The sequence below is a fragment of the Tupaia chinensis genome, unplaced genomic scaffold, assembly GCF_000334495.1.
Source record: "Tupaia chinensis unplaced genomic scaffold, TupChi_1.0 Scaffold000673_1, whole genome shotgun sequence".
In the NCBI taxonomy this organism is placed as follows: Eukaryota; Metazoa; Chordata; class Mammalia; order Scandentia; family Tupaiidae; genus Tupaia; species Tupaia belangeri.
In genome coordinates this window covers 1,916,166-1,931,125 of record NW_006160196.1, presented here as the reverse complement: position 1 = coordinate 1,931,125, position 14,960 = coordinate 1,916,166, and the positions used below count along the sequence as shown (strand labels likewise).

General features: G+C 50.7%; 2 protein-coding genes across 10 annotated transcripts in view; one reads left to right on the top strand and one right to left on the bottom strand.

The window, feature by feature from the left end:
- SYNGR4 (synaptogyrin 4) overlaps positions 1-2,521 on the top strand; it is a 14,670-nt gene extending 12,149 nt beyond the window's left edge. For 5 of the 9 annotated variants that reach the window (XM_014592299.2, XM_014592298.2, XM_014592302.2 and 2 more), the window contains 3 exons: positions 740-879; positions 1,015-1,080; positions 1,158-1,471. In XM_014592299.2, coding sequence (XP_014447785.1) covers positions 740-879; positions 1,015-1,080; positions 1,158-1,412 — 461 coding nt within the window. In that variant the 3' untranslated portion in view covers positions 1,413-1,471. Of the gene's footprint in view, positions 1-739; positions 880-1,014; positions 1,081-1,157; positions 1,472-1,504 lie in introns of those variants that run through there. The other 4 variants (XM_027776446.1, XM_027776443.1, XM_027776444.1 and 1 more) reach the window with 4 other exon arrangements.
- A 2,405-nt stretch (positions 2,522-4,926) lies between these two features.
- Positions 4,927-14,960, bottom strand: part of KDELR1 (KDEL endoplasmic reticulum protein retention receptor 1) — a 10,773-nt gene continuing 739 nt past the window's right edge. The window contains exons 2-5 of the mRNA XM_014592306.2: positions 14,691-14,791; positions 13,911-14,069; positions 6,553-6,805; positions 4,927-5,401 (exon numbers count right to left, since the gene is read on the bottom strand). Of these exons, the coding sequence (XP_014447792.1) occupies positions 5,367-5,401; positions 6,553-6,805; positions 13,911-14,069; positions 14,691-14,791 (548 nt within the window). The 3' untranslated portion in view covers positions 4,927-5,366. The remainder of the gene's footprint in view (positions 5,402-6,552; positions 6,806-13,910; positions 14,070-14,690; positions 14,792-14,960) is intronic.

Here is a 14,960-nt window from a genome sequence, read left to right as displayed (position 1 = left end):
CGTGATCCCTTCTCCTCCGTTCTCCTCTCGGGATCTTGGGCACGCACGCACACGTGCCTGGCGTGAGTTTTAAGCCACCGAATCCGGGACACGAACCGCGGTCAACTATGTGGGAGTCCAGCGACGTAGCCATTACGCCAACTGCTGGTCCCTGAAATTTATTTTAATATAGGTTTTTTTTTTTTAGTCTCCTGATGGGGCATGTGTGCACATGAGAGAGAAGCACCCTCTACAGGGCTCAGTCATGCCTCAATCCCCTTCCTCTAGTCCTGTAGTCCATGAGGATCCTGGGCACATACATGCAGGCTGACTGGGCTGGAGACTTGGGCCATAATTCTTTTCTTTCTAGACAAGATCTTGCTATGTTGCCCAGGCCAGCCTCGAGCTCAAGATCCTTCTGCCTCAGTCACTGGGTTACAGGCTCCCCAAACCACACATGACCTTTAGGTTGGGAATTGAACTCAGGCCCGTGTCAGCCTACAGAGCAGTGTCTTAGCAGTATGGCCACAGTCGCTGGGCCAAAATTCTATTTTAATGAATTGGAATTGAAACAGCCACATGTGGCCATGGCTCCCTTATCAGGAAGTGTAGCTCTCCTTCGAAGGTTCACTCTAGCGAGGACTCGGAGGGACTAGGGGGAGGTCCCACAGTGGGTCCCCCACCCATTCTTCCCATGCCTGACTGGCCCTTCCTGAACTTGCTTTCCCCTCATCTCTCTCCTCTCCATGCAATGCCTCAGTCCTCTGGGTAGGCATCTCGTTCGTGGGCTTCTGCTTCCTGGCCAACCAGTGGCAGCACTCACCACCCAAACAATTCCTCCTGGGGAACAGCAGTGCCAAGGCCGCCATCACCTTCACTTTCTTCTCCATCCTTGCCTGGGTGAGAATGTGCCCCTCCAACCCCCGTACCCTCCAAGGACCAGGGTGGGAGGGCTAGAACATTCCCGCTTTTAGTTAGCTCTCCTGGGGCTCAAGGGTAGGGGGTTTTCTCAAGGCTTCTGCTGGTCCCTTCCAGGTTCCCCTTCCTCTAAGAAGCCACAGCCCAGCTTCAGGATTTGTCAAGACCAGATGTCTTTGGGTAGTGAGTGGTTGGCATAGCTGTTACCAGTCTCCCGGCCCAGGCCCCCTCTTCCCTGCCCAGCCCAAGCCAGCCTTCAGCATGCCCTTTTCTGCCCACAGATAGCCCAGGCCTACCTGGCTTTCCGGGATCTCCAAAATGATGCTCCAGTCCCCTACAAGCGCTCCCTGGATGAGGGTGGTGTGGTGCTGACCACCCTCTCCCCACCCTCCGCCACCAGCCCTGTCAACACACCTGTCACTGGCCCCAACAGCCTGAGTTACAGCAGCTCTGCCCTGTCCCCCTATCTGGCCACTCCAAAGGCCCCTCGCCTCGCAATGATGCCTGACAGCTAAACATCCTCACCCACATCAGTAAAGAGAATCCTCCCTCCAGAAGGGTTTCTGAAAACAGCCCTCTCATGTCTGTTGTTCTCTGGTCTCTCGAGGGCCAGAGGTGGGGAGAAATCCCACAAGGTCACCTCCAGGTCTCTGCACTGAGTCACATTTCTGTACCACCTCCTGGACCCTTCACCTGGATACCACCTTGATAGCAGTGGATTAGAGGCATGAAGGAAACATCTGTTCCAAATCTATTCCACTCTAAGTTCTTCAAGTCATTACCGCCTGGCACAGGAGATGACACAAGGCACCCAGTGTACAGTTGAGGAAGCTCAAGTTCAGAGTGAGAAAATACTTCCATTCCGTGGAGAGCACACCAATAAGAATCAGACCAATATGGTCCCCGCCCTGCAACCAAAGTCCAACCCCTCCACTTCCCAGTGACAAAAGACTTACCTTAAAATCATGCTGTGAGAAGCTGGTGAGGAATAGGCCTCCAAGTCTATGAGATTCAAGAGGTCTTTATCTTCAGATATAACTTAAAAACCATCTTGAGGGAGAAGGAGGGATTTTCATTCTAGAACCCAGTGGTAATCAGGGACTAGTGCATAGGCCACAATGTGCCTGCCTGTAGGCATTGGGCTGGTAACCCCAGTGGGCAAAGCACTTACTAAGGAGATGGTGGACACGGGGCTGTGTCTAGGAGAGGCAGCCTCCACTCAGCATCTACCATTCAGCAACGAGGCCTGGGGTTTCTAGAGCAGCACTGTCCAGTGAAATCTAATAGGAGCCCCAGTGAGGGGAGTTTTGAATGGCCTGGTAGACACATTAAGAATGAAACCAGTGCAATTAATTTTAATGTTTTATTTCACCCAGTATAGCCAAAATATTATTTCAACATGTAACCCACATAAAAATTACTAGTGAGGTAGTTTACAATCTTTCATACTATGTTTTCAAAATTCAAAACCCATCGTGTATTTATACCCACTGTGTACCCCAATTCACTCACTGCATTTGAATGCTCAATGGTCATATGTAATCATATTGGACAGTGCGGCTCTAGAACCTTCTCTTTTTTCTAGGATATTGGGCATCAGTTTTGTTGGGTTGTTTGTTTTTTGTTTTTATTTTATTTTATTTTATTTTATTTATTTATTTTGCATAATGCGTGCTAAAGGGTGCGTCCACTTGCCAGAGACAGAAAGCGAGAAATCACCCCCCGGGGGGGATGGCCACGCCGCAATCCCTTCTCCTCCATTCTCCACTTAGAATCTTGGGCACATACGCACAGGCGCCCGGTGTGAGTTTAAGCCACCAGGTCCAGCGGCATAGCCATTACACCATCTGCTGGTCCCCTGTTGGGTTTTTTAATATGAAATTCTTGGGCAACAATTTTTTCATAATGCAAACATCACACAGGACAAACACACCCACACAGGGACCACAAAGAGCCTGTAGAGCATTGATTTGCAAATGGGACAAAGGGGTATGAGTTGTGGGAGGTCAAAGGTGGTTCCAATGGTCCCTATTTTTATTTTACCAAAGGGTGCATTGCATGCACTGGAAAGAGGGAGAAGGGAAAGCATCCCCAATGTGGCATGGTCATGCTACAATCCCTTTTCTCCCTCCTGTCAGGATTTTGGACACACACACCAAACATGCTTCCCAAGTTGTCAGTGGCAGGATCTGAACCACGGTCGGCCATGTGGGATCCAGCTCACCTTAGCCACTAGGCTCAAGGCCAGCCGCATTGGTCTTTTTCTTTTTTTTTTTTTTTCCCTTGAGGTCTCCTATGTGGCAGGCTTGGTTCTGGAGGTACAGAAATGTCGTTTCCTGTGGGTATCTAGAGGTGAGAAGCATTCTGACGTGGGAAATGGAGGCACTTGGGCTCTGGTCCTCAGTCTGTCACTAGCTGCATTACCAGGGTGTGTCACTTGTGCTGCACTGACTGTAAAACTAGCCAATCAGACCAGCTGTAGATGGCCGCTTTTCAGGCTGTGTTCAGAAAGGTGCCCTAGGGCTGCGCAGGCAGGGACACCAGCACCCACACCACAGTCAACCTAAGCAGCCCTGCCCCTGTGTTTTTCATTTTAGGTTTCCACACAAAATTCTAAACACAAGGTCCCTTTGCTTAAAAGAAATGTTAAAAAGATCTGAAAAACCACAGCACAGTGGTTAAACACACAGGCTGTGGCATCAGGAAACCCAGGAACAAACCCTACCTTTGCTGCTCACACCCTTAAGCCTCAGTTTCTTCATCCACAAAATGCCCCATCTTTAGGGATGCTGGGAGGATCAGGAGAGCTCATTAGCGTCCTGTCCGCTACCTGGCACATGTTAGGTGCCCAGGAAACGCCAGTCCCTGCCTCCCGAAGCTCCCAGCACCATCCTATGGGTGCTCTGGAGGCAGGTACTGGATATTAGGAAGGTCTTAAGAGGACACATAGGAAGTTTAAATCGAAGCCTGACTTACAAAAGCCAGACAGGTAACAGAAGTGAAGGAAATAAAACAGGCCAGTGTGAAGTCTTCCAGGTGGCTGGAAACAGGAAAGTAACTCACTTGCCATTTAACACAGCAAACCAAACCAAACCACATAGTGTCAGCCCATCATAAATGTTGACAACCCAGAAGCCAAGTCCTGGGGACTTTGGTGAAAAGCTCCCATCCCATCCATTCAGATCCAGCCATCTGTTACCACCCAGAAATGAGGACCCAGTGTTGTCAGACTGACAGATTTTTTTTCAAGAGAAGCCAGAAAGTCAGACTTTATTGTGAAAATCTGGTTTATAAAGGCTGGCAACCCATTCCTTTTTTTTTTTTTTTTTTTTTTTTTTAGAAAACATGGAATGGTTGGACAAAATGCCAAAGGGTGGGATGGGAACTGCCCACAGGCAGCCTCTGACAGACATCCACGCTCTTGAGAGTCCTCTGTAACCTCAAAAGTCTGGAGAACTGGCAGGCTAGTTCTGTGCCAAGCAAAAAAGAATCTTTCAGATTTTCTCCAAAACCTCTTCCCTGGCAGAGCCATGAGGAATTAGGGTGCAGCTGAGCATCTTAGAAAACTAGACTCTCATCTTCTGCTCCTCCCAGGCCTCTGGGTGCCTGCAGATGGTCAAAGGCAGAGGCAGAGGGGGGGCCAGACAGGACCCCACATATGCCAAAGGAGGGGCAAGGAGGAGCACAAGAGAGGTATCATTTTCCTCTGTTTATTTCAAGAGAACGAAGGATCAATCATCAATTCTGTACAAAAACATGGCGTCAGGGCCATGGTGACACACGGGCCTGCCCCCCTCCCACCCCAAGCCCCTTGCCCCCTAAATTGCCAAAAAAAAAAAAAAAAAAAAACAGGCCCTTGGTTCATAAAAAAAAAAAAACCAAAAAAAAAAAAAAAAACAGGACAAGACCAAAAACCCAAACTCTGGAAAAAATTATTATGAAAAATGAGGGGAGACCTTCTTGGGCCTCCCTCCCTCCCCCCAAACCAGAAATGTTGGAGGGGGCCATGTTTGTGCCACAGCAGGAGGTCAGGCAGGTGGGTGTCGGTAGATGTAGTGTTTGGCAACCAGAGGGGCTGGGGGTGAGATCTGGGAGGGAGCCAAGGGGCTTGGGGAAGGGAAAGACCTCCGACCCTACCCAGGCCCGTAGGACACACAAAAACAGTTTATAAAAATCGGGGCCAGAGAATAGAAGAGAAAAGCGTCATTAGAATCAAAAACTAAATAGTGGAAAGATTTTTTTTCTTCTCTAAAAGGCAAAAAACTACAAACAGCCCAGGTCCTGAGCTCCCCAAAACATGGGTTCTCCACTGCCCCCCCACAACCCGGCAGGAGGGGGGACGGGGAGCGGGGAGAGCTTGGTTCTTTAAAAAAGTCACCCCTGGCTGGGAAGGCTCTTCGTCTGTGCTGCCTGCCTCCCGCCGCCGCTGCCGTTGCAGCTGCTGAGGACAGGGATGGCAGGGACCAGGGCTATGCCGGCAAACTCAGCTTCTTCCCCTTCAGTACTGTCAGGAGAGAAAGGGGGGAGGGTATCAGCACTGGGGTCCCAGGAAGGGGACAGCGTCCCATACCCAGAGCAGGGGACTGTGTGCTAGACAGGCAGACCTGGGGGAGGTGGGGACAGGACTCTGGATCGTGAACAGGGTACAAAGTCTGAACCATTGAGGGGCTGGGGCCAGGGGACCGAATCATGGGGGAAGGCCAAGAGGAGACACACCCCCTTTCTCCCCTTCCACCCTTGAATAACCCTCTGCTGAAGACCCTGGATCTCTGAGCAAGGCAGGTGGAGGGTCAGACTGGGCTAGCTGGTGGGACCCCGCACTCCCAGATCTAAGCCTTCCTCATGGGTGGTGGGAACTGCCTCCACAGTCCAGTCTTCATGACCTCTCCCTCTCACACACCAACTCCTGCGCAGCCGGGTCTCTGCTAAATGCCAAAGGCACAGGCCTCCTGGCCCGAGGACAGGGACTCCTGGCCCTGCAGTTACCACTGCGGTCCCTGGTTGACTCTCACTTCTCACTACCCGCAGCTTTCCTTCCTCGCTCGGTCAGTCTCCATCTCCCCACCAGCTTCAAGGGGAAGGAGGGGCTTCATCCTTCACTCTTCCTACTACGTCCCAGAGCCAGCCCCAGCTAGAGACATGGAAAGGGCTCAGCGGACTTGTTAAATGAAGAAATAAGTTACTGACTCTCAGTGGGCCTGAGGATGAGCACAGACAAGGAGGTCCTCCCCTCTGGGACTAGGAGGTGGGGATTCTGGATTTCGGACAGGTGTGAGATTGAGAACCTATGGATCTGGAACCTCAGAGCCGGAGAGGAGCTCAGGACAGATTTTGAGAGGAGACGTGAGAAGCCAGCCTCACCACAACCTGTCCCTTCCTCCCCCCAAACCCTCATGGGCTGGAGAAAAGGATGCCCAGTCTTTGTGGTGGATGGAGCAGGAGGCTCAAACCGCGGCAGGAACCACAGACTGTTGTTGAGGCCAAGGACAGGGGTTGGAGGTCTGAATTCCCAGGAGGAGTGGGCCTGGGACCTGGCAGCTGGGAGAGGAAGTCCTCCCCGAGTGACAGGCTGGGAGTCAGGCAGACCCCAGGCCCCAGGGAGGGTGAGGGCTCTGGGACGCGTAGGCTCTCCCAGCCGGCCTACATTCTGGTTACCTTTGGTGATGTAGAGGTAGAAGAAGTCGCAGTAGAGGACTGTCTGGACCAGGCCTGCCACAATGGCGATGAGGTCAAAGAAGCCCTCGAAGTGGTAGCGCCAGATCCAGTTGAAGAGATAGAGCGTGCGGTAGACGCCCAGGGCGAACAAGTAGTGGCTGGTGATGGTCTCCGCCTCGCCCGTCTTGCTCACCATGAACAGCTGTGGCAAGATGGCCACTGACTCCAGGTAGATGGAGAAGGTCCAGAGGATCTGCAGAGAGTGGGGGTGGAGGATAGGATGAGTCAGGAGGGGATGGGACAGGAGGGAAGGCAAAGAGCAGCACTGCAGTGACAGAGCGGCCAAGTGGGAGAAGCCAGAATCCAGGCACGTAGGTGTTACCAGTTCCTCATTTAATAGCCTCAGAGGGTCCCAGGAGGGAGAAAGCAGCATGAGCATCCCTGGTCTACAGACCAGGAGACCCAGGCTCAGAGAAAACGAGATACTCGCCCAAGACCATGCAGCCAGGCAGGGATTCGAACCGGCGGTTCAGAGTCAGTGCTCAAGCGCATTCTGCAATTACACCTCTCTAAAGGCAGACCATGGCCAGCTCAAGCATGGTGGCAAAGGCAGCTGGATCCCAACTGGAGTCCCAGACCCGGCAGCTCGAGAAACATGCTGAGCACATGTGCATGTGAGCCCAGAATCCCAAAAGGAAGGCGAGATGGAGAAGGGATTGTGAGGTGGCCATCCCCCGTGGGGGTGCCTTTGCACCTTCCTTCTCTCTGGCTCTTTCCAGCAAGTGCATACACCCTCTGACAAAAACTTAAACAAAAAAACAGGCACTGCTTCACACTGGCTGAAGCTTTAACTCTAGGAGGTAAGTCCTAATGTTATCACCATCAGTCAGAGGAAAAAACTGAGCCCAGGGAATAGTCCCACACGGCTGATCGCAGTTCCAATCCTGGACCTGGCAGCTTGCTTTCTCACTTTCCTTCTCTGTCTCTCTCTTGTCAAACAAAACAATGATGATACATAAAATTAAATAATTTTTTTATAAAGAACTATTTAACTTTCTTTCTTTCTTTCTTTCTTTATTCATTCATTTATTTTAATTCGACCAGAGAGGGACAGAGTGAGAGAAAAAGTGAGAAAGCAAGCCGCCAGGTCTAGGACTCAAACCGTGGTCAGCCATGTGGGGATCTGCGCCTTCAACCACCACACTATCTGCTGGCTGACAGCCCCATAAATAATTCTTAAAAAATGAAAAAAGGTAGACTAGGTTGGACTGGGCCCATAGCCTGGTGGTTAAGGGAGCTGGATCCCACTACTGTTTAAAAAAGACACCAGGCACATATGTATATGGACCCGAAATCCCAACAAGATGGAGACATGGAGGAGAAAGGATTGCAGTGTGGCCATGCCCCACTGGGGAATGCTTTCTCCATCTCCCTCTAACAAGTACACACACCCACTGGTGACCAAAAAATAATAATAAATAGGGGCCACCAGGTGGCATGATATTTAATATGGCTGGACTCCCATATGGCTGGCCACAGTTCAAGCCCCAGACCCAGTGGCTTGAGAATCATGCCTGGCCTGTGCATGTGCATACCCAAAAACCCAAGAGGAAAATGGAGAAGGGATTGCAATGTGGCCTTCTCCCAGGGGGGTGATTTCTCACTTTCCCTCTCTGTCTCTCTCCAGTAAGGGCACAGGCCCTATAGCAAAATCTTAAATAATAGCAGACCTGGGGCTGGATCCCACATGGCTGAACCCATGGTTAGAGTCCCATGTCCAGCAGCTTGAGAAACGCACCAGATGCATGTATGTGAATGACCAAGATCCCAAGAGGGGAATGGAAGAGAAGGGACTGCAGTGCCACCCTAAGAGTGATTTCTCACTTTCCCTTTTGCCCTCTTACTGCCTCTCTCCAGTGAGCGTGTGCACCCTATAGCAAAACTACATTTTAAAAGGCAGATCTGACTGCAATCCTGGCTCTAAATTTCCCCTTGGGCAGGAAACCCAGATTCTCCAAGTCCCTGCTTTTGGATCTCTGCAACGGGAATGACTTCCCCACTCTCGCGGGGCATCATCACTGTGTAATCTCCAAGACATAAACCAGACTGCCATTCACCAGCTTAAAATCTTCCAGTGGCATCTTCCTATTGCAACCAGAATACAGGCCCAGCACCTGACTACGGCCGTGGCCTTCACTCCTGCACAGTCCCGCCTCTCCCCTTGCTCTCTGCTACAGCCACTCAGGCCTCTTGTCACCTCCCGAGAGAGGCCTTCTCTGACCACTCCTCCCTTGTCACAGAACCCTGCCATCCTGTGCTCTCACCAGAACCTGAGCTCTCTGAGGCCTGGGATCTCACGTCTCATTCGCCCTATGACCCCGACCCCAGCACAACTCCTGAGTGAATGAGTGAATGAATGAATGCTGACCATCACCTCCACGTGGTCAGCATGGGCCATCATTAAAGTTACAGTGCGACTGTCATTCACGAGCAGGATGGGACATCACAGAAGGAGGTGTGGACGGCAGGTATCTGCCAGCCGTTTTCAGACCCCAGCTCCCTGAAACTCCCAGCTGGGGCGATTCACGCTCTGAGAAACACACTGAAACCTGCTCTCAGGAACAAAGGGCAGGTGTCAGGTGTGGCTCCTCCTCAGCTGTTCTGGCTTGTGGAAGGGAAGCGAGGGCCACCAGGATGTATTTATAGCAGCTCACACACATTTACCGTCCAAGACACTGCTTCACACACCTTAGGGTGTTAACTGGCAGAAGCCTTAACCCCAGGAGGTAAGTCCTATTGTTACCACCATTAGACAGAGGAATTGCACCAGGCTCACCCAGGAATCCTCGAGGGAGGCTCGTACCCAGCAAGGTTAGTGGAGACTCTGAAAAATGCACCCACTAAATTGATACACACCCAACTTTTACCGTGGAGTTTCTCTTGGGAAACAGAATCATGGCATAGGAAGAGACAGAAAGTCTGTTGCATGTTACCTTACTTTATGACATCTAAATTTTTTAAAGAATTATTTATTGGGCCAGCAGATGGCATAGCAGATACGTTGCTGGACTGCCACATGGCTAACAGTGGTTTGAGTCCTGGACCTGGTGCCTTGAAACTCACACTGGGCACGTGTATGCATGCCTAAGATCCTGGGAGGAAAACAGAGAAGGGACTGTGGTGTGGCCGTTGCTGCTGGGAGGGTGATTTCTCACTTTCCCTCTCACTGTCTCTGCCTCTCTCTCTCTCTGGTAGGCACACATGCCCTAAGGCAAAAACCTCTTTAAAAAATAATAAAAGAATTATTTAACTTTATTATCTTTTTTTAAGAGATATTTGGGCATGTACTTAATTTTTAAAAATTATTTTTATTTAACTTTATCTATTTATTTTTCAATTTGACCAGAGAGGAGAAACAGAGTGAGGGAGAGCAAGAAAGAGAGTAAGAAAGCAGGTCGCCAGGTCCAGGACTCAAACCGTGGTTGGCCATGTGGGAATCTGGTGCCTTTAACCACCAAGCCACCTGCTAACACCACAAAGCCACCTGCTAGCCCCCACCCCCCTTTTCTTAAGAGGTTTGTGCCTTTGGGTACATGCATGGGGGTTGGGGGGGCACAGAGACAATAAGGGGGAAAGTGCTAAATCACCCACCAGGGGAATGGCCACACGGCAATCCCTTCACTTTCTCACTAGGATCTTGGACACACATGCACATGCACCCAGCATAAGTGTCAAGCCACCAGGTCTGAGACTCGAACGGTGGCTGGCCATGTGAGAGTTCAATGACACAACTGCTATGCCATTTGCTTGGCCCCATCATCATTATTATTTTTTAATTTGCTATAGGACACACGTGCTCACCATAGAGAGAAAGTCACCAGGTCTGGGACTCGAATTGTGACCAGCCATGTGGGAGTCCAGCGCCTTAATCACCACACTACCTGCTGGCCCTGATATCTGAATTTTTAAAGAAGCATGTTTTCCTTCTATGCTTAAAAAAATCACTTTTTAGCATGCACCAGTTAAGACCATGGGCTTTGGAAGCAAGCAGATCTGACCTCAGATCCTGAAACCTCTCCCCTCAAGCCTCACCTTAGTTTTCTGACAAACAGGAAGAGGATGCCCATTTCCCAGGGTGGCCAAGAGACCAGACAGGACGCTGATGTACTAGAATGGCTTGCTTGGGCTGTGCATACCGTCAGTGCCAATATTTTGCACTGATGGCCTCCTCTTTCTGGAGGAAGGAACCACAAAGACTGGAGTCGAGAGGCCTGGGTTGTTCAGCATCTTGCCCCTTGAACTACCTCCCTCCGCCTCAGTCAGTCTTCTCACCCACAATATGGGTCTATAAAGTAGCTGGAAAAATCATGATGTATTTTTCTGATTTTCTAATCAAAAATGGGTCATGCCTTCTCTGACAACCTAACAGTAGTCCCTATTTAGCAGAGTGGTTATAAGGAAGTCAAGAGCGTGGGCAAGTACCCTATGCAAGGTGACAACAATGATGTTTGCAAAATCCAGGGCCTGGAGCCCAGCCCAGGGCTCCTGATGCAGCTTGCTGCAGCCTCCCTCTGTCTCTGGGGACGCAGGGGCTATAGTCACCCCTATCAGATTTGTCTGGCTTGCACAGTGCTTTTAGAAATATGTTTTGGGGCCAGCCAGTGGCATGGAGGTTAGAGCAGAATCCCACAAGGCAACTGCATGGTTCAAGTTCCAGACCCAATGGTTTGAAAAACACACTGGGGGCCACCAGGTGATGTGGTGGTTAAGGGAGCTGGATTCCCACATGGTTGACCACGGTTCAAATCCTGTACCTGTCGGCTTGCTTTCTCACTTTCCCTTTCTCTCTCTGGTCAAATTAAAAAATAATAATAATAACAAATGGAATTAAATAAATAAATTTTTTAGAAAGTAAAAGAAAAACATAGACATGCATATATGCCCAAAATCCCAAAAGGAGAAATGGAGGAGAAGGGATTGTGGCATGGCCGTCCCCAATGGCCACTCCTCCTGGTCTCCATCTTCCTCCAGCGAGTACACATGCCCTCTATAGCAAGTTAAAAAAAAAAAATGTATTTGAATCTGTGGTCCAAATTTTAAAATGAGATCTTGCCTGAAAACTCCCGAATTGTGGCTTCTATTGAAAACACCACCACAGAGACCAGCTGATGGTGTAATAGTTACGTTGCTGGATTCGACGAAGTCAATCGCACTTTGAGTTCTGGACCCAGTGGCTTAAAAACTCATACCAGGGACCAGCAGATGGTGTGATGATTATATCATGGACTCCCATGTAGTCAACCGCAGTTCGAGTCCCGGACCTGGTGGCTTAAAACTCACTCTGGGCATGTGTACCCAAAATCCTGAGTGGAGAATGGAGAAGGGATTGCAGCATGGTCATCCTTCTGGGGGCTGATTTCTCACTTTCTGTCTGTCTCTCCAGCAAGTGCACATGCCCTACAGCAAAAAATTTCTCTAAAAAAACAACTCATGCCAGGTGTGCGTGCGTGCCCAAGATCCTGACTAGAGAATGGAGAAGAAGGGATTGCAGCATAGCCATGCCCCCGGGGGGTGATTTCTCACTTTCTATCTCTCCGGCAAAGGCACATGCCCTATAGCAAAAATCTCTTATAAAAATAAAAAAGAAAAAGAAAACAAAAGCACATCTAGCCTCCAAGAGCTACCTTCCCACAAGGCAGGAGACAGCTAAGGAAGGAGAGATTGTTCTGAATTTGTGATTCATGCCAGACCCCAGGAGGCATGAGACTGCAGACTTAGCACTGGCCCTCCCGAAACTCCTCCCAGGAACTTGTACAGGTTCTACCAAAATGTCATGGAATAAAAAGCATGACAGCTGGGGCCAGCAAGTGGCATGGTGGTTGAAGACATGGCCGACCACAGTTCGAGTCCTGGACTTGGTGGTTTGCTTTCTTACTTTCCCTCCCCCACACCTCACTCTGTCCCGCTCTGGTCAAATTAAAAAAAAAAAAAAAAAAGTTAAATTAAAAAAAAATCGTGACAGCTAATATATAGAAACAAAAGTATCAGGCCTGGCACTAAACTATAGCCATTGGAGAAACGGTGACATAGTACTTCCTACCCCTGCTTTGGAAATATCAGCCCCTAGGTGTGCTGTGGCGGTTAAGGCACTGGATTCCACATGACTGACTCTGCGGTTGGCCCAGACCCAGTGGCTTAAAAATCATGCTGGCCATGTGGGCGTGCATGCCTAAAATGCCAAGAGGAGAATGGAGGAGAAGGGCTTGCAATGTGGCCATCCCCCCTGCAGGGTGATCTCTCATTTTCTCTCTCTTTCTGTGTCTGTCTCCAGTGAGTACACATACCGTATAGCAAAAAAGAAAAAACCTAAAAAACTAAAGAAAAAAAAAAGGCCCCTTGTTAGAGCCCTATGAGGTAGGAAATGATTATCCTCATTTTATAGGAAAAGAAACTGAGGCTCAGAGAAGCTCCATGACTTGCCCAAAGTCCCCCAGCAGCCAAATGCTAAAGGCAGCATTAAATTCCTGTGCTCTGGTTCTACGGCCTATGCGTGTTCAGCTACCAGCAACACTACAACATTTCAGGAAATCTTCACAGTGACCTGATCATGACTTTACAAATGGGAAAACTGAGGCACAGAGCAGTCGGGTCACATCCCCAGGGCCACACTGGTAGTAAGTTGCAGGTTTGTGGGACCAGCAGATGGTGTAAGGGTAACACTGCCGGACTCTCACACAGTCAACTACAGTTCAAGTCCCGGACCTGGCAGCTTCAAACTCACACAAGGCACATGTGCGTGCATGGCCAAAATCCCAAGGGGAGAATGGAGAAGGGATTGCGGCATGGCCATCCCTCTGATTTCTTGCTTTCTATTTCTCTGTCTCTCCAGCAAGCACACGTGCCCTATAGCAAAAATCTCTTAAAAATAAAAAATTAAAAAAAAAAAAAAAAAAAAAGGTGAAAAAATTAAAAAAAAAAAAAAAAGGTGCAGATCTAGATCCAAGCAGTCTGGCTCAGACCCCTATTCCTAGGCCCTGAGCTAGCCAGTCTTGTGTTTACTGGGTGACCTTGAACGAGTCACTTGATGCCCTACGCCTGTCTCCTCATCTATAAAGCGGGGCTGCTGTCAAAGGTAATGAGTTAATGCACTGAAATGCTTAGAGCAGCGTCTGGCCAAGGACTCGGTGCTCCTGCGGTAGTGTTAATATCACCTGACTCCAGGCCCCGTGTGCTGAACCTCTGTGTCCTAAAAAAAGGAAGTCTGAGTGAACTCTGCAAAAGGAAGCTCTTGAGAAGGGCCTGTTGTCAACAGGCATCCCACTGTCACGGCCCATCCACCTCCTACGCAGGTGGCCTACCTCTAGAGGCGTGAAGTCATGGTTGACCAGGAACGCCAGGATGGCCGTGGGAACGACGAGAAACTCCACCCGGAACGTGTCGTGGTTTCCATCATAAGTGGCTTTGAACTTACTATAAATCATCCAGACCGTGGTGAAGGAGCAGGCTATGTAGACCACCTGAGGAGGAGGATGAGAGGGCTGCCAGGTTGTACAGAGCAGGGCTGCCCTAACAGGCTCAAGAGTCTAGAAGGAAGCGTCCTCCCTCTTGCACCCAGGAGTCCAGCATCTGTCCTCCTCCCTCAGACCCAGGGGTCCATGGCCTCAGACCCAGGGGTCCACGGCCCCAGACCCTGGAGACCAAGCCCAGACTTTCCTCCCTCAAGCCCAGGAGTTCAACCCCATCCCCTCCTCAGACCCAGGAATCCAGGCCCCCAGACACCCTTCTTCCAGACCCAAAAGTCTAGCCTCACCCCTCCTCCCCAGACCCTGGAGTCCAGCCCCAGCCCCTCCTCCCCAGACCCAGGGCTCCAGGACCCAGACCGAGGCATCCAGCCCGATTCCCTCTCCCCTCCTCCCTCAGGCTCCAGGACTCGGGACACGGGACACCCGGGACTTCCGGGACCCTCGACACTCGGGGCAACTTTTCCCCCCCAGATCCACTCCTGCCTTGTAAGGAGTCCTCATCATGCAGCCCACCCCTAGTATTTTCAGCCTCCAGACCCAGGAATTCCAACCCCAGCCCCTTTGATCTCAGGCCTGCTCCTCCCCCAGGGGGCCCAGGCGGGGTGGAGCCTTTACCTTCATGCACGTGTTGTAGAGGGAGATGTAGTTGGTGAAGAGGTCCAGGTAGCGGGCAGTGAACACCACGGCGAACAGCACCTGGCTCTTCCCCGAAATCCCTGTGGTCCAGACAGAGTGCGTGGGCAGCTGCGGGTGGGCCGCAGGGGCGACAAACCAAAGCGCGGCGCCCGGGCCAGCCAGGGGCAGATCTGGACTGCAGCTGTCCCCGGAGGCCTCCCCGCCCGCCCCGCTGAGCAGGGCCGTTTCCCACGGCCCACCGACAGGGGG